The sequence below is a fragment of the Oncorhynchus mykiss genome, chromosome 2, assembly GCF_013265735.2.
Source record: "Oncorhynchus mykiss isolate Arlee chromosome 2, USDA_OmykA_1.1, whole genome shotgun sequence".
NCBI lineage: Eukaryota > Metazoa > Chordata > Actinopteri > Salmoniformes > Salmonidae > Oncorhynchus > Oncorhynchus mykiss.
The window spans coordinates 70,250,640-70,269,432 of record NC_048566.1 but is presented as its reverse complement, the minus strand read 5'-3'; the positions used below and the strand labels follow the sequence as shown (position 1 = coordinate 70,269,432).

Here is an 18,793-nt window from a genome sequence, read left to right as displayed (position 1 = left end):
AAATCATGTCCAATCAATTAAATTTACCACAGGTGGACTCCCAGTTGTAGAAACATCTCAAGGATGATCAATGGAAACAGGACACACCTGAGCTCAATTTCAAGTCTCATCGCAAAGGGTCGGAATACTTATGTAAATAAGGTATTCCTGTTTTTTTATTTTTATACATTTGAAAACATATCTAAAAACCTGTTTTTGCTCTGTCACTATAGACTATTGTGTGTAGATTGATGTTTTTTAAATGTAAAAAAATCTATTTTAGAACAAGGTTGTAACGTAACAAAATGTGGAAAAAGTCAAGGGGTCTGAAACCTTTCCGAAAGCACTGTATTTGGATTTCTGGACAAATCTTATACATAGAAATTGACATATCATTAACCAATCACAGCCCTCCTTTAGGATTGCACATTCAGTAAATCACCAGCAGAGGGAGTTCCCTTTGAATCCATTTTCCCATACACTGTTGGTGGTGCCCATTAAAGGTATCATAACTTCAGAATTAGCAGAGAGCCCACTGGAAATCTGATGTACTTGTAGCGTATACTGTTCCAAACAAAGTCAAAATGAACAAAATCAAAAAGGGTAGTTCTGAGAAAATCATAAATAAGTTGAATCAATGGTGTGTGAACAATTTTATTTCAGAATCTAGACATTCTCAATGTTAGAGCACACCTAAGAGTATAACGACACCAAGATGTCTGTATCGTGTACAGTTCACAGGCAGCATGTATAGGTCTAAATAAAAGTCCAAAAATGGCCAGTTTCATCATGATCTTCGCAAAAATGGTTTGTGATACAAATGTGAAAAGTATGTTCAACATTCCTATATAAGAATTGGCAGAACAATCAGAGATGACAAAAATATGTTCTGCTCCCGCTGGAATTTCCCCCATTGTTAAAATGAAAGGCCACATAGATCTTTAGTTTAAAGACCCTCGCTGCCTTTAGTCTGAAATGTTGAGTTTGATCTGAAACCATTCCTGTGATTTTCCGATCCATTTGAAATAAAACTGTATATGCTTATTATGAAGGCAATATGTGATATTGCCATCTATTGTAAATTAAAAAAGGACATTTACTGAAGTAAATGTGGTGTGCCAGCTAATCTTAATAGTGGTAGTGACGGGAGTAGTAATGGTAGTAAGGAAAGGAAGATACCTAGTCAGTTATACAACTGAAATGTGCATTTAACCCAACCCCTCTGAACCCCTCTGAATCAGAGGTGAGGGGAGGCTGCCATAATCAACATCTTCAGCGCTCGGGGAACAGTGGGTTAACTGCCTTGCTCTGGGGCAGAAAGACAGATTTTACCTTGTCAGCACAGGGATTCGATCCAGCAACATTTTGGTTACTGGCCCAATGCTCTAACAACTAGGCTACCTGTGGTAATAACAGGTTTTTCATAGGCTTTGTTAGTTATAGTGACCTATTTTTGGGTGGTTTGTAGGTGTGGAGTTATTATAGTAGGCTAGAGTGCACTATATCATCATAAGCTCTCAAAATGTTTCAGTGGCAGTGATTTCAGTTTACAATGTTGAAGCCAACGAATGACGCAGCGGTCTAAAGCACTGCATGCATATATATGCATAATATATAAACATTGTCGTAGCAGAATCAGAATTCTTTAGGTAACATTTATAAATATATATTTTATTTCATGCTTATGTGAGATATGTCATTAGAATGTCTTTTTGATAATACTGTTGGCCGTTTGGAGTTCTGTTCTCTGTCAGGGTTCAGTTACTTGGGCCACAGAAAGGAGAGAGGTCAAGCTTGTCTTCATATGTAAACATATCTTTTAAACCATGTTAAGGGATGATTGAGGGGGAACAAATTATCTCTTGGCTCTACAATGTCTGTGTGCCAGTCACTGTCTCTCTGTGATCTAGGAGGGGGTGTATTTGATATGCCATTGGGTGAGGCAATGGTGGGTCCTGAGAGGTACCAAGAGCGAGATAATAACATAGTTTAGGAGACAAAGCTGAACGATAATTTATAGCCAATGCTGTATGGCTATGTGTGCCTTTGCTATAAAGGATCTCAGTTGCAATGTGTAAGCACTCTCAGAGATATAATTTATTAGACACTGAATTGATCTGAGAGTCACAGGGTTGTGATGGAGCTCATAATAATTAAAGATGGACTTTATGATAACTCTGACTTGTGTGGTGGTTTGCTCTCAATATTTGGTAATACAGGAAATTTCCACTACAACACATACACACACAGTTGACGTCAGAAGTTTCCATACACTTAGGTTGGAGTCATTAAAACGTGTTTTGTTTTTCAACCACTCCACAAATGTCTTGTTTACAAACTGTAGTTTTGGCAAGTCGGTTAGGACATCTACTTTGTGCATGACACAAGTAATTTTTCCAACAATTGTTTATGTGCATGACACAAGTAATTTTTCCAACAATTGTTTATTTCACGGTATCACAATTCCAGTGGGTCTGAAGTTAACATACACTAAATTGACTGTGCCTTTAAAGAGCTTGAAAAATTCCAGAAAATGTCATGGCTTTAGAAGCTTCTGACAGGCTAATTGGTATTTGAGTCAATTGGAGGTGTACCTGTGGATTTATTTCAAGGCCTACCTTCAAACTCAGTGCCTCTTTGCTTGACATCATGGGAAAATCACAAGTAATCAGAAAAAAAATGGGAGACCTCCACAAGTCTGGTTCAGCCTTGGGATCAATTTCCAAACGCCTGAAGGTACCATGTACATCTGTACAAACAATATAGTACCCAAGTATAAACACCATGGGACCACGCAGACATACCGCTCAGGAAGGAGACGCGTTCTCTCTCCTAGAGATGAATGTACTTTGGTGCGAAAAGTGCAAATCAATCCCAGAACAACAGCAAAGGACTTGGTGAAGATGCTGGAGGAAACCGGTACAAAAGTATCTATATCCACAGTAAAACAAGTCTTATATCGACATATCCTGAAAGGCCACTCAGCAAGGAAGAAGCCACTGCTCCGAAACCACCATAAAAAAGCTAGACTACGGTTAGCAACTGCACATGGGGACAAAGATTGTACAAATAAAAATGTTTGGCCATAATGACCATTGTTATGTTTGGAGGAAAAAGGGAGATGCTTGCAAGCCGAAGAACACCATCTCAACCGTGAAGCACAGGGGTGGCAGCATCATGTTCTGGGGGTGCTTGCTGTAGGAGGGACTGGTGCACATCAGAAAATAGATGGCATCGTGAGGGAGGAAAATGTGGAAATATTGAAGCAACATCTCAAGACATCAGTCAGGAAGTTAAATCTTGGTCGCAAATGGGTCTTCCAAATGGACAGTGACCCCAAGCATTCTTCCAAAGTTATGGCAAAACGGCTTAATTAAGGACAACAAAGTCAAGCTATTGGAGTGGCAATCACAAAGCACTGACCTCAATCCTCTAGAAAATGTGTGGGAAGAAAAGAAAAGGCGTGTGCGAGCAAGGAGGCCTACAAACCTGACTCAGTTACAGCAGCTCTGTCAGGAGGAATGGGCCAAAATTCACCCAATGTATTGTGGGAAGCTTGAGGAAGGCTACCCGAAACGTTTGACCCAAGTTAAACAATTGAAAGGCAATGCTACCAAATACTAATTGAGTGTATGTAAACCTCTGACCCACTAGGAATGTGATGAAAGAAATAAAAGCTGAAATAAATAATTATCTATACTATTATTCTGACATTTCACATTCTTAAAATAAAGTGGTGATCATAACTGACCTAAGACAGGGAACATTTACTAGGATTAAATGTCAGGAATTGCGAAAAACTGAGTTTAAATGCATTTGGCTTAGGTGTATTTAAACTTCCGACTTCAACTGTATATGTGTATATAGCCGTAATGATCTGATCATACCAAGCAACAAGGGATGGTAATGCATGGTTCCACACCAGAGGAGGCTGGTGAGGGGAGGATGGCTAATAATAATGAATGAAATGGAGTAAATGGAATGCTATCAAACATGGAAACCAGGTGTTTGATGAGTTTGAGACCATTCCATATTTTACTATTCCTTTCCTCCACATTTAAAACTTCCACCAGCCACCACTGTTCCAAACTCACCTCGGATGGCATATGCCAGGTATGCGTTAGAGACCGCAATGAGGTTGCCGTAGTAATACTTGTGCTCCCAGTCGTACTTGGCGACAGGCTGGATTTTTACCTGCATGGAACAGGAAAGAGTCAAAATTAAAGGACCATATACTTACAACAGAGCAACACTGAGTCAAGAACATTGTATATTGTGTTAACATGAGGACAGATATTCAAACAATGAAGCGCAAAACAGTGCTCGGTAATAAATTGCTTAGCTATCTAGACTTGCCACCCTTGCCTAAAAAAATTGTCTTTACATTGTTTGTCTGAGAACGTTGGTGTAATCACGCCGTGACCTTTTTCATGTCCTCAAGGACAGTTGAGGGCCCAGTGCAGCCGTTTTGATCTCATTATTAAATCATTACTCGGTAACATCTAAGAAATGTAGTGTAATCGTTACACATAATTGTTTTACATTTTCCAATGGTAAAAAAGCAACAAAAATAGTTTAACAAAGAAAATGTATTAAGCAAGAATTTTGCTAGGACTGTATGGGAGTGGTCTAAGTGCATTAACCCACAGTTAGGAATGTGGTGCGGGGTATACAACCTGAAAACTAACTTTTAATGGCAGAGCGGTTTGGAACAATTAACCGTAAAAGTATTTGGTTTTAAATATACTTAAGTATCAAAAGTAAAAGTATTAAATATTTAAAATTCCTTAACAAGAAAATGGTGCCGTTTAATTTTTCTTTATTAATAATTTAATATAATTAAATTAACATAATTTACAAACAAAGCATTTACAAACAAAGCATTCGTGTTTAGTGAATTGGACCATTTTCCTGCCCTGCTAAGCATTCAAAATATAACAAGTACATTTTGGTGTCAGGGAAAATGTATGGAGTAAAAAGTAGATTATTTTCTATAGGAAGGTAGTGAAGTAAAACAATATATAAATAGTAAAGTAAAAGTACAGATCGCTCCCAAAAACTACTTGAGTAGTACTTTAAAGTATTTTTACACCACTGTCGAACAGTAATCTATGCCGCTCGGTCATGTTGTCAAAAAGGCAGCATGATGCATTTTTCCGAAACACACATCTCTTTTCCATAAAATATATGCTTGATAATTCTAACTAGTTTTCATTGAGAAGACAGATAAAGGGCAAGAGCACTTGCCTCGTGTCATACTGTTGCAAGACTGTGAGGAACCTCTGGCTGGAATGGATCTTGTTAGCTACCCACTCATGCTGCATATAGTCAAGTTTAAGCAGACTTGAAAAATGCCACAAGGAATACAGACATATTGAAAGCATTCAATGATTTACTGTTCGCCAAAGTCCCTATACAGCTACAGTACTTTACAAAAAAAGATACCGGTTGCTTGCGTGCGTATCGGGATCGGCCATGAAAAGCCAACTGGTATTTACTCCTGAGGTGCTGACCTGTTGCACCCTCGACAACCAGTGATTATTATTATTTGACCCTGCTGGTCATCTATGAACATTTGAACATCTTGGCCATGTTCTGTTATAATCTCCACCCAGCACAGCCAGAAGAGGACTGGCCACCCCTCATAGCATGGTTCCGCTAGGTTTCTTCCTAGGCTCCAGCCTTTCTAGGGAGTTTTTCCTAGCCACCGTGCTTCTACACCTGCATTGCTTGCTGTTTGGGGTTTTAAGCTGGGTTTCTGTACAGCACTTTGTGACATCAGCTGATGTAAGAATGATTTTATAAATACATTTGACACGCTAGCTGCCGCATTTTCCAGATTTTTCTGAATAAATAAAATAATAAAATCAGTACTTGTCCCCGCTTTCTTTTTTTGCCGTGGTTAGGGCTGTGGAGGACATGAAGACATATGACTATATGCAGAGGGAATGATTTATGAAAAAATATAGAGATTTTTTAAAAACATATGCCACTGAGACCAGCATTTCTCTAGTGTTCCATTGGTTTTAAAATCAACTTTCTTTAGTTGTCTAGCAGCCAAAGGCATAATCCTAGTCATATTTGCAACCCATGCTAGTTGTTGAATCTTTAGATATCCCCTCCTTCTAAAATTCAAATGACTATTTCCATCTTTGTCATATGATGCCACTTGCATGTGCAGTGCGCTTTTTACAAGTGTTTTCCCACTAATCGCATTTGTTACCTTTGGGTGTACAACCATGTTCAAATCACTGCACTAATCAAATGTTTCCTGCAAATGAACGCAAGAAAAAAAGAAAAGAAAACCCAGTAAAATGAAACATATCTTTTGAACGGTTTGGGGTAGAAACTCGGTTTTTAGCATAATAATTGTGTAACCATGAAATTAACAAAGCTGTATTCAGTGTGTATATGGCACTCAGGATGCACACATATTTTAAAAGAGTTATTGACTTCGGAAAAAGTGGCCAGCTGGAAATTAGTATAACTGGCTATTTGGCCAACGGCCGGCGCTTAGTGAAAACACAGGAAAAAAATCCATAAATTGGTTGTTCTCTTCCAGGAAATAACACTTTTACACTGTTCGTTATATCAACTATTGTACAAATATGATACAAAACACTAGAAAACAAAATTGACTGCACTGGGCCTTTAATACTCAAAGTCTTACCTTGTTGCTGCCACGGGCCTTGCTGTCAATGCTTGAGTCTCGACTGGCCACAATTTCAACATTGTTAGATGTGATGGGAATGCAAGTGGAGCCATCATCCCCAGAGAGGCAGCTGGTGAAGAAACCAAATACAATGTTAACAAACTGGACACTTGATCTCCTAAAGAGATCTAGATTGAACATGGGTTTCAACATTCAATCAACCCAAATGTTTCACACAATACTGAAATGTGCATTTCTGTACCTGAGAAATCTCTGTTAAGGCAGAGATAAATACTGTACAACAGAATAAAGAAGAGGTAACTTTATTACTTACATGATCTGACACTCTTGGGTGTTCATGTTCTCTGAATTAGGGCCTGTGGATTCAGCCATGGTTGACCTGTCGCCTGCTCCTATAAGGTCTGCTCCCAGAAGTCCATTCAATTCACCATTGAAAGATGTTTTGCTTTGGTTCTCACTTGGAGAAGCATCTACGGAAACAAAAACCATATGGAAGACAGAGTGGACTACCTGATCTAATTAGCTGTGAGTCTCCAAACACCTGTGTGTAAACTTTAGACTGATACCACAAACGTGCTGTCACTGAAAAATAATGTCAGCTGCAACTATGTTATATCTGGTTAAAACAGTAAATTGGTATTTTGCATTTGCAAAATTATTTTGTGATATGAAAGTAAAGGTATTACATGTTAGAGAGAAGCTTCTCAGGAACACAGAACACTATTTCACGAGAATAGGATTGACCATTATTTTCAAGTTATCGTAAAAGGTTGGGGACAGGCAAATGTTAATCCCTAGTCAATAATGGCACTAAGTGGCCTGTCAGGATTCTTAAATTCAACACATCATCCAATATCGCATGATAGTAAATAAAAGCCAAAATATATATTTAATCGTTTATTATGCAATTTAGGCCGTATGGAATACATAATTTCAGTCATTTAGACCAATACATTTAAGGTAGGTGGTCACATTAACAATTTATGAAATCATCATACCTCTTTTTATACTACTTTATGCAAATTCGATACAAACATCCCTACACAAGCACCCCCACCAACACACTAAAAACAGAAACACCTCAGCATTCTCAAACAGCACCCCCACCTCTCACTAAATTTGACCTGTAGCAGAGTGCTACTAGTCCAATAACATAAAAGGTAAGCCTACACCCAAATAACATTGTCATGTTATTTTACTCTGGTGATGTGTGATAAACTGCAGCAAATAATTTGTTAAAGCACAGAAGAGAATGAGCCGCCTGCTAGCCAGCTGCACAGAAAGATAGATGGTACACATTTTCAATTCACTGATATTTAGCCTATTGATTTATCGATTGTAGGGCTGTAGCCACTGAATTCTGGTAGTTTTTACTTTAAATAATAAAACCGTCACAAAATTAGCCGCCGACACAATACAGCCAATGCAGCGCTGCCTCTCGCCCAACTCGATGCCTCAGCAAACTGCGTCAGGCACTCCCACACAGCTAGAAATCTAGCACTCATCATGGAAATGGAGGTGGCGAAAGGTGAATTTGGACCAATCCACACATCAAAACGTAGCTACAAGGCTCTACTTTGTAAGCTGCTGTTTTTATTCCTTAGTGTCTCTAGCTAGGTTTCCATCCAATTGGGCAACAGATGTGACTATTGAAAAACTGCATAAAAACATTTTCCCACACAATTGCCTTGTTGCAGATAAAAGGCTGTGTGTGAGTGATGACGTGGTAGACATAAAAAATACATTTTGCGGTTAAATCCCCCCTCCCAAAAAATAGAAGTTAAATGGGTTTCCATCACATTTTCAACTCTGGTTCTAAAACATTTGCGTTATATAGTGACTGTGACCACTAGTATTGCGTATAGCTTACATGGAGACAATAATTATGGACAAAAGCGCGAAAACATTTTTATTCGTCAAACGGCAGCCAAGCATCGATTCAGGTCATCAGAATAAGACCCTCGCGATATTTATTGGAAAGGAGCATCAAGCTCATCACCTTGCACTTGCGCAACAAGTTCAAACATAACTTATTCCATCTGTAGCCTAATAAACTGCCTGCTCTCCCGACGAGTCGAAGTGGGAGGACGACACGTCATCTCGTGACTCCCAAGTTTAATTCGATATGGTTATGATATCAATATTTGCGCATAAAAGCGTTAACACCGACAATCCTCGCATTATTCATTTTACCGACAAGATCCCACCTTGACTAGCGTATTTTGTTTTGTTGACAGTTGGAAAGTTAACCTTACATTTTTTTTCTCCAATCAGGCCCGTCATGAAAATATCTGACAATTATCAGATTTTTTTTAACCTTATATTTCAGTCAAAAGACGCCCGATAACAGTGAAACACCCTCATTATTAGCAACACAACCTTCACATCGATCTTACTCTGATAGGTTGAGGAAAACCCATTGCAAAGAGCAAATATGAACAAACCGATTTTACGGGTTTCACAAAAAGGGCTGTCCCACATATTTGAACGTTCTAACGTGACTAAACCGTCCGCATTACGTGCGCGAGTATTGTAATATACATTTACACACGTTATTCAATAATTTCATCCAAACTGCTCGCCAGCGTCGACATAACCGGGCACCGTGATGCTCTGCAAGTCCCGCGTCTCCCATGGTTTTTACAAGCATATTAACCCACGACGGTGTTTGAAAGGTGAAATTGGTCCACACTCTTATCCAGTTGGTGGCAGTAATGCACCTTAAAATTAGTTGGCAACTACCATATGAACTCCACAGAAGGATGAACAAGGAGAGATTAATCAAAATATAATAACTATATAGGTTTCCCATTTTATCTGTGGATTAATTGTCAGAGTAGAAAGCACATGATTTTGTGACTGAAAATGGGTAAAAAAAAAATAAAAAGGGACCATATGCATTTCAGGTAAAATAACCCAATTTTTATTTCCCATGACAAATTAGCTAGCAATGTCCATGAATATTTGTGTGTTTCAACCTGTGCTCAAATTAAAATAGTTGGTTTTGAACACGCCTGGTGGGGATAGACAAAAATCCACTAGTTCCGTCACCAACAAAAAAATCTTGGTCGACCAAGAGTCATTGGTTCTTTCGACCAATCGATTGTTGGATATTTTAAAACATTTTCTATACGTTTTTCCATGCGTTTGAATAAAATCAACTACATGTATCTTGTCTGATACATTAAGCGCACTGTTTGATTTAATAATTAAGACAGACAAATGACTCAAGGAGCCCAATGGCCACGCTGTATTAAAACAAATGACAGTAAGTGGCTGTTTTACTGGCGCATGTCGTCTCTCCTCCCTGCTGCAGCGACCAGGGACCATAGCACAGCAAGTGTTGATCGCACTGTCCATTCTGAAGCTGCAACATAATTACAGCCATTTAGATTAATTGTTTCTCTGACATCAAAATCCCCAATTTGTTTAAGAAAAACCTTCCCTATTCCCTCAACCCTTGCTCTTTTACGTGACACATGTATGCATCACATACACTTGACCAATAGGGCCAGACCTATAGCCTATCATAATTATAAGATGACATTTATTATTTAAAAAAACTCTGAACACGTGACAGCAAAATAGGTGCAGAGGACGTGAAAAACTTGAAAACAGGGAATGTTTACTGGTTGCGCAGAAGGGAAATGGATAGTTAGATGTGCGGAAGACACGGCTTGGTTCTGGAAACTACTGGAGATCAAGAAAAAGGAGGGTATAGGAGCAAGCGCTGCGTGAATGAATATTAGGCCTGTGTGTGACAAACAGGTGCTTCAGATTTTTTTTCTGACCATTTGGAAGTGTAAACTCTAAGTCTACCAGAGAGTCTGTTCTAACGAAATATATATACTGTATATGAAGCCTTTATTACAGCAAAGACTAAAAACAGTTGCATGCATTCGTGAATTGTGGTTCATTTATTGTTTAATTATTCAAAGCTCCCTTTAATTAATTTAAAACTAAAATGCTTGTTTACATTTCAACGCGCAAATGACCCATATGCTGTGTCATGACATACACGTATATATGTGTGTGTATGTATGTATGTATGTAAGTAACAAGGCCCAAGGGGGTGTGGTATATGGCCAATACACCACGGCTAATGGCTGTTCTTTAGCACAACGCAACGCGGAGCGCCTGGATACAGCCCTTAGCCGTGGTATATTGGTCATATACAACAAACCCGAGATGCCATATTGCTATTATAAAATGGTTACCAACAGTAAAAATAAATGTTTTGTCATACCTGTGGTATAGGGTCTGATATACCAAGGCTGTCAGCCAAGCCAATCAGCATTCAGGGCTCGAACCACCCAGTTTATGAATTGATATATAGGCCTAAGTAGGTTATGGCATTAAGACTAAACAGGACGCGCTCTTAGGACTACAGATCAATGGTGCTTAAACAAGGCTACTACTATACGAAGCCTACCAATGATAATGACATTGCTTAATATAATGATAATATAACAATAAGGTGGTCAAGAAAAAGGAGGGTATAGGAGCGAGAGCTGCATGCATACTATGTGACAAACAGGTGCTGTTGATTAACAATATTATTTTTCTACCCGTTTAGAACAGTGTAAACACTAAATGCATTAAGTAATACCAGAGTCTGTTCTAAAGAAATTAAAAATTGGAAAGCATTTACTACAGCATAGCAAAGATTAAAAACAGATGAATTTGTGAAAATGATTTATCCAACATTATGCAGTTGTGAGGCTTGGTGCTCACGGAATCAGTACGCTATTTAACAAACACTCAAACAGGCAGCAGGATCTGTCTTATTTCTGTAGATATTCAGTGCCAGTCAAATGTACAACTACTCATTCAAGGGTTATTTTAAATATTTTCTACATTGTAGAATAGTGATAAAATCTAAAACTATGAAATAAAAGGTATAGGCAAAAAAAAAAGTGTTAAACAATATTTACATTTTAGATTATTCAAATAGCCACCCTTTGCCTTGACAGCTTTGCATTCTTTCAACCTGCTTCATGAGGTAGTCACCTGGAATGCATTTCAATTAGGTGTGCCTTGTTAAAAGTTCATCTGTGGAATATCTTTCCTTCTTAATGAGTTTGAGCTAATCAGTTGTGCTGTGACAAAGTAGGGGTGGTAAACAGAAGACAGCCCTATTTGGTAAAATACCAAGTCCATGTCATGGCAAGACCAGCTCAAATAAGCAGAGTAACGACAGTCCATCATTACTTCTAGTCATGGTCAGTCAATCCAGAACATTAAGAACTGTGAAAGTTTCTTCAATTGCAGTTGCAAAAATCAAGCGCTATGATGAAACTGGCACTCATGAGGACTGCCACAGGAAAGGAAGACCCAGAGTAACCTCTGCTGCAGAGGATCATTTCATTGGAGTTACCAGCCTCAAAAAATTGCAGCCCAAATAAATGCTTCACAAAGTTGAAGTAACAGAAATCAAAATATCAACTGTTCAGAGGAGACTGCATGAAATCAGGCATTCATGGTCGAATTGCTGCAAAAAAAACCTACTAAAGAACACCAATAATAAGAAGAGACTTGCTTGGACCAAGAAAAACAAGCAATGGACATTAGATCAGTGGAAATTTGTTCTTTGGTTCCAACCGCCTTATCTTTGTGAGACGCAGAGTAGGTGAATGGATAATCTCCACGTGTGGTTCCCACCGTGAAGCATGGAGGTGGTGAGATGGTGCTTTGCTGGTGACACTGTCTGTGATTTATTTAGAATTCAATGCACACTTAACCAGCATCGCTACTACAGCATTCTGCAGCGATATGCTATCCTATCTGGTTTGGGCTTAGTGGGACTAACATTTGTTTTTCAAAAGGACAATGACCCAACACACCTCCAGGCTGTGCAAGGGCTATTTGATCAAGAAGGAGAGTGATGGAGAAAATGTACTGTTTCTGTAAATTGGTTATTGAGTTGGACAAAACTGTTGACATTGGGCTATTCATTAAAATGTATTGTCAAAAGGAAGCAATAGCATCATTTAAAACTTACATTTCAGGAATTTAATTTAATAGAAATCCATTTTCCAATGGATTTCTACTTAATAACCTCTAGTGACTCCCCATCCCGCATGAGGGAGCGTAATCAGACTGACACTAATTAGCATAACGCAATGGACATAAATATTCCTAGAAAATATTCCTATTCATGAAAATCACAAGTGAAAATATATTGAGACACAGCTTAGCCTTTTGTTAATCACCCTGTCATCTCAGATTTTCAAAATATGCTTTACAGCCAAAGCTAGACAAGCATTTGTGTAAGTTTATCGATAGCCTAGCATAGCATTTTGTCCAGCTAGCAGCAGGTAACTTGGTCACGGAAATCAGAAACGCAATCAAATTAAATCGTTTACCTTTGATGAGCTTCGGATGTTTTCACTCACGAGACTCCCAGTTAGATAGCCAATGTTCCTTTTTCCCAAAAAGGTTTTTTTTGTAGGTGAAATAGCTCCGTTTGTTCTTCAAGTTTGGCTGAGAAATCGCCCGGAAATTGCAGTCACGAAAACGCCTAAAAATATTCCAAATTAGCTACATAATAATCGACAGAAACATGGAAAACGTTGTTTATAATCAATCCTCAAGGTGTTTTTCAAATATCTATTCGATAATATATCCACCGGGACAACTTGTTTTTTAGTAGGACAGATTGGAATAATGGCTACCTCTGTATTTTACGCGAGAATCACTCTGGGAGCCATCAGGTGACCAGTTGCGCAATGTAGCCGCTTACGGGTGTTCAACATAAATGCGTAAAACTACGTCACAATGCTGTAGACACCTTGGGGAATACGGAGAAAAAGTAATCTGGTTGATAGCCCATTCACTGCTCAATAGGGACGCATTGGAACGCAGCGCTTTCAAAACACGAGGCACTTCCGGATTGGATTTTTCTCAGGCTTTCGCCTGCAATATCAGTTCTGTTATACTCACAGACAATATTTTTACAGTTTTGGAAATTTTTGAGTGTTTTCTATCCTAAGCTGTCAATTATATGCATATTCTAGCATCTTGTCCTGACAAAATAGCCCGTTTACTACGGGAACATTATTTTTCCAAAAATGAAAATACTGCACCCTAGTCACAAAAGGTTTTAACCAGGGGGGGAAATTGCCAAATTATCCCAAAACGTGCTATGATTTATTTATTTTTATGATATACAAGAAATCACCTAAAAAAGGGTTTCACCTACCCACCTTCAGTCAGTTTTTGGGCAACCTGCTGCCTAGTTATTTAGCTAGCTAGCTACTCATTTGTATTAAATAAAACCAAATGTGTTAGGTAGCCGTTGAGCACTTTAAAATTGTAACGTTAGCCAACTTACCTAACTAGTCTATAGCTAACTTGCCACGTAAATGTACTGCTAGTTTGATAACCTTGCAAACTACCAAGAAAGCAAGCAAACATCTAACCTGTAGCTAGTCTAGTAATGTTAGTTAGCTAGCCAACATCAATTAATTAATGTTTTACTAGCTAGCTAACATTAATTAGCTGACTTTAACTTGCATGACAGGGATGGTGCATTCTGCTGAAGTTAGGCTTTGATCAGACCGACAGTCATTGCATCAATACTGCATAATAAATTCTGCAGTGACACTTTATTCATCATGTAATCCAACATTTGTACTGGATATGTGTGCATTCCTTTTTGCTACTATTTGTCAAGTCTACACATACAATGATGCATATGTTGGATTTATCCAACGTATGCAGCACACAGAACGTTGGGTAATGAATGTAATTGTATTCCTCTGAGCAGAATAACAGCTCAGGTTACATCCATAACCCAATGTTACATCCATAACCCTAGAGGTTGTTCAGACAAAAGAGTGGGATAACACCATTTAAATTGGTCCAGATGAGTCCCTGGGACATCACTGTATCCACCACAGGATGCAACAGAATATAATTACCCAACAAGGTAACAGAATTTCAACTGTGGTATACAACCGTACACACAAGCGAGCTGAAAGCTATAACTTACATGATTCTTAATTGGGGTGCAACAGCACCAAGAGTGGAAGGCCTCTGTTTAGAACAGCCATCTCATGGATGGTTGAAAAGTATGTACGTACAAGGTTGACAGTACGCTCACTTCTGGGTTGAGAGAGCATGCCATGTCCAAAACCACAGACCCCAGTGATGGTGTGGACATAACATTGAGTCTCCAGTACCTCAAGAAAGTCATGGGTGTTGCCCAACTTGCAGCAGCACAGAGTCCAGGGAGGCCCCACTGAACAAGACCCATGAAGTGGCTATACCCGTGAACAACGCTATCTGGAATTGGTCTACCTGCTATAGAGTATGATTTTGACACGGCATTGATAATCCAATGTGCCAGTCTCTGCTCCCCCATAACACACAAAAAGCTGTTCTGTTTGACAAACAGTTATTGTTGCAGCAAGATATGCACTGTGTGCATGCAGGCAAAGTGTATGCAACTCATAACTCTCCTGTGAGCAGTGGGGAGGCAGGTAAAATGATTAACCCTCTAGACCACATGTCAAACTCATTCCACGGAGGGCCGAGTGTCTGCAGGTTTCCGCTCCTGCCTTGTACTTGATTGATAAATGAAAGCCCCTAATTAGTAAGAAACTCCCCACACCTTGTTGTCTAGGACTTAATTGAAATGAAAAAAACAATCCTGCAGACACTATGCCCAACATGGAACGAGTGACACCCTGCTGCTATTAGTCCATAGAAACATGGGCTAATATCTCAAAGTCACAAAGACATTTGTTGTGAAGTGTCTGTCCTATATCTGTGAGAAAAATCCTTACATTTGGCACTAAACTACTTCCATTCATTTGTTTTTTACTTCTACCGGAATACCTTCAAATGAGTCTGAGGCTTGTGTTCGTCCTAGAGCAAAACAACCAACATGTACATACACATTCAGGAGAGACTCACCTTTCCATAGATGGGTCATAGTGTGTAGCCCAAACTGTTCTGACTCTACAGAGGGAAGTTAGCAGATCTGCAGTACCGACTTCAGACGAGTCCCGTGACGCTTGTGGGGGTCGTAGAGCAAAACTGAGAACACCATGGTGTTCGTGAGTCTCATAATATTTTGAAGGCCAAACCGTTTGGGTGCTACAGACGTTTGTGAGAGAAAAAATGTCTCATGGTCTGACAAACGCCGCTGTAGCCCCGCCACCGCAGATACGGAAGGGAAACGTCAGCGGATGCGGTGATTGAGATGCAGCCAAAGCAAAAAACATCCAGCTGAAAGAAGGATTTTGACAGGTATTTGTTTATTATGCTAATTAGAATTGTGGGAACCTATGCACACTCCAAGATGATCTTCCTCAAGACCTGAGGGAACAAGTGAATTGCTGGAAAAGCATACAGCAGCCCCCTTGGCCATCTGTGCGATAGAGCATTGACCCCGAGTGGGCCTGCTGTACCCTTTACAAAAAAAAAAAAACACATAGGACAACGCAAAGCGAACAGTTCGGCGATGACCCTTCCAAATTGATACCTGATCATCTCCACTACAGTGGGATGTATCCTCCAGTCTGAAAGAAGAGGGCCTCCTGTGGGTTCTGCTGCCTGATTCTCCACCCCCGACAGGTGTATTGCTCTGAGGGATGTATAGTGTCTGTTTGCACAAAGCAATAGCTTCCTTGTGCAGTGACACTGACCTCAGTCCACCCCGGCAGTTGGCGCGCAACCTCGCTTGTGGCATCTGTCCGTTTCAGTAGTTGTCTTGTCAGTACTGGGAGGAAGTGCTGGAATGCAAGGCCTTTAGCTACAGTAGGTTGACATGAGCTGGTTTCCATGGCGCTGACCATACACCACGGAACCCTGACTGGTTCAAGACCGCTCACCAACCGTGTCCCTACATCCCTGCTAGAAGCAAGGGAATTTCTGAGCAGCATTTGCAAGCGGTTGTTTTCAAGACACCCCTGAAGCGTGGGAGTCACTAACGAAATTGTAGAGCGTAGCCTTGTGTTAGTGTGTAACACCCATTTGTTGGCCGTAGATTTTTTCCAGCTGGAAAGGTGGTACTAGAGTCAACAATGTCACGCTAGAGAATTGGTCCCACCAATACTCTGCGTACTGTGGTACAGAGGGGACACGGCTTGCATATAGTGGTGTGATCAAGGCGTTAGCTAGCCGTGGTTCAACTTGCTAACTAAACTAGCTAGCGTAATCGTACATTTGGCAAGCGTGACGTCGTTAAGATAACTAATGTAGCTAGCAAGCTAAATTAACTAATAGGCTAGCAACCGTAGTCAGTTAAAGTTAGCCTAACTAGCAGTCTGCTAACTTAGCTAGCTAATATGTTCGCAAATGTAAATTAGCTAGCTAACGTTAGCTAATAACTTGTGAAAAAGTTTAAGTTAACTAGCTAGGTACAAACGTGAGCATACGGAGCTAGCTCGCCTTTTGCAGCGTCCGTCCATAACTTTTGATAGGAAGGTTACGTTAGCAAACTAGAATTTTGTCCAAAGCTAGGTAGCTAAGTTAGTAGAATTAGCTTGCAATGCGGCCTAAAAGCGCTATTCATTCCAGTTAAACTTACCAACGCTGTTCCCGGGTCGGTCCAGCTTTAATATATCACGAAGATGCTGGGTTGCACCCTCTATATCTATGTTTGAATTTGAAGCCATACGTAAGGGATGGGGGGGAAACTGGGTCGTCGCAAAATAATGTATATTTTCGTTCTTTGCTGTCAGTGTTCAATTCGTTTGACCGAACGCCACTAACCGTCTAAACTTCCGCTGGGTGTTCATGCATTTCTCTCCCCAGCAAAAGCTAGTGCGCTGTATAGTTCCGAGGATACTGTCTGCTCCACATTCCACCCCAAATTGTGGCAGCATAGGTGGCATTCCTTCTGTCTGTTTAGCGAAAGCATTCCACTCCTAGTACTTCGTGATATATGCCAAAGATAGTTTAGCAAATAGAATGACAGGAGTGGAATGATAGCCGAACAGTCCGAAACCAAGACAAGTGGCGAACGAATCTACAATATTTATCCAACCGTAGCTTGGTTTCCATACAATTTGCGACAGATTTTCATGCGAATATAAAAAAATCTGCATAACACAATATGCGCATTTTTCCACAATAGATGTTTCTATCAAACATACTTTATGTGAATAAAAAGGCTGTTCGTGATGACGTTACCTACACAAAAATATCCCATAATGTCTAACGAACAAAATGTCGTTCGGCATTTATAAAATTGAAACCGGCATTTCATGTTTCCATCAATTAAAGGGAAAGGGAGATACCAAGTCAGTTTAACTGAATGCATTCAACTGAAATGTGTCTAAATGACACTAATAAAATATTGCCATTTCATATGGAATTACATTCCATACACAGAAAACCGCATGAAATACTATTGGTAGTGTACACATACAGTATTTTGCAGATGTTATCACTGGTGTAACAATATGCTTATGTTTCTAGCTCCAACAGTGCAGTAGTGCCTAACAATACAAAACAATACATGCAAATCTAAAAAAATAAATAAGAAAGGAATTAAGAAATATAGAAATGAATATAGAAATGACTGCCAAGAGTGTGCAAAGCGGTCATCAAGGCAAATGGTGGCTACTTTGAAGAATCTCAAATATAAAATCTATTTTGAAAGGTTTAACACTTTTTTGGTTACTACATGATTCCATATGTGCTATTTAGAACTATGTAGAACAAAAAACAGATATAGCCCTTGCTTCACCCCAGACTTGACTGCCCTCGACCAGCACAAAAACATCTTGTGGCGTTCTGCATTAGCATCGGAAAGCCATCGCAATATGCAACTTTTCAGGGAAGTCAGGAACCAATATACTCAGTCAGTTAGGAAAGCTAAGGCTAGCTTTTTCAAACAGAAATTTGCTTCTAATTCCAAAAAGTTTTGGGACACTGTAAAGTCCATGGGGAATAAGAGTACCTCCTCTCAGCTGCCCACTGCACTGAAGATAGGAAACACTGTCACCACCGATAAATCCACAATAATCGATAATTTCAATAAGCATTTTTCTAGGGCTGGCCATACTTTCCACCTGGCTACCCCTACCCCGGCCAACATCTCAGCCCACTCTGCAGCAACTTGCCCAAGCCCCACCTGCTTCTCCGTTACCCAAATCCAGACAACTGATGTTCTGAAAGAGCTGCAAA

At 39.7% G+C, this 18,793-nt stretch overlaps 1 protein-coding gene across 6 annotated transcripts in view; it reads right to left on the bottom strand.

Moving 5' to 3' along the window:
• The window catches only part of LOC110495093 (enhancer of mRNA-decapping protein 4), a 39,756-nt gene extending 21,877 nt beyond the window's left edge, over positions 1 to 17,879 (bottom strand). For 2 of the 6 annotated variants that reach the window (XM_021570447.2, XM_021570463.2), the window contains exons 1-4: positions 17,190 to 17,878; positions 6,966 to 7,122; positions 6,650 to 6,761; positions 4,074 to 4,173 (exon numbers count right to left, since the gene is read on the bottom strand). In XM_021570447.2, the coding sequence (XP_021426122.2) occupies positions 4,074 to 4,173; positions 6,650 to 6,761; positions 6,966 to 7,122; positions 17,190 to 17,277 (457 nt within the window). In that variant the 5' untranslated portion in view covers positions 17,278 to 17,878. Of the gene's footprint in view, positions 1 to 4,073; positions 4,174 to 6,649; positions 6,762 to 6,965; positions 7,123 to 17,189 lie in introns of all 6 variants that reach the window. The other 4 variants (XM_036954688.1, XM_036954685.1, XM_036954692.1 and 1 more) reach the window with 4 other exon arrangements.
• Positions 17,880 to 18,793: the final 914 nt, after the last annotated feature.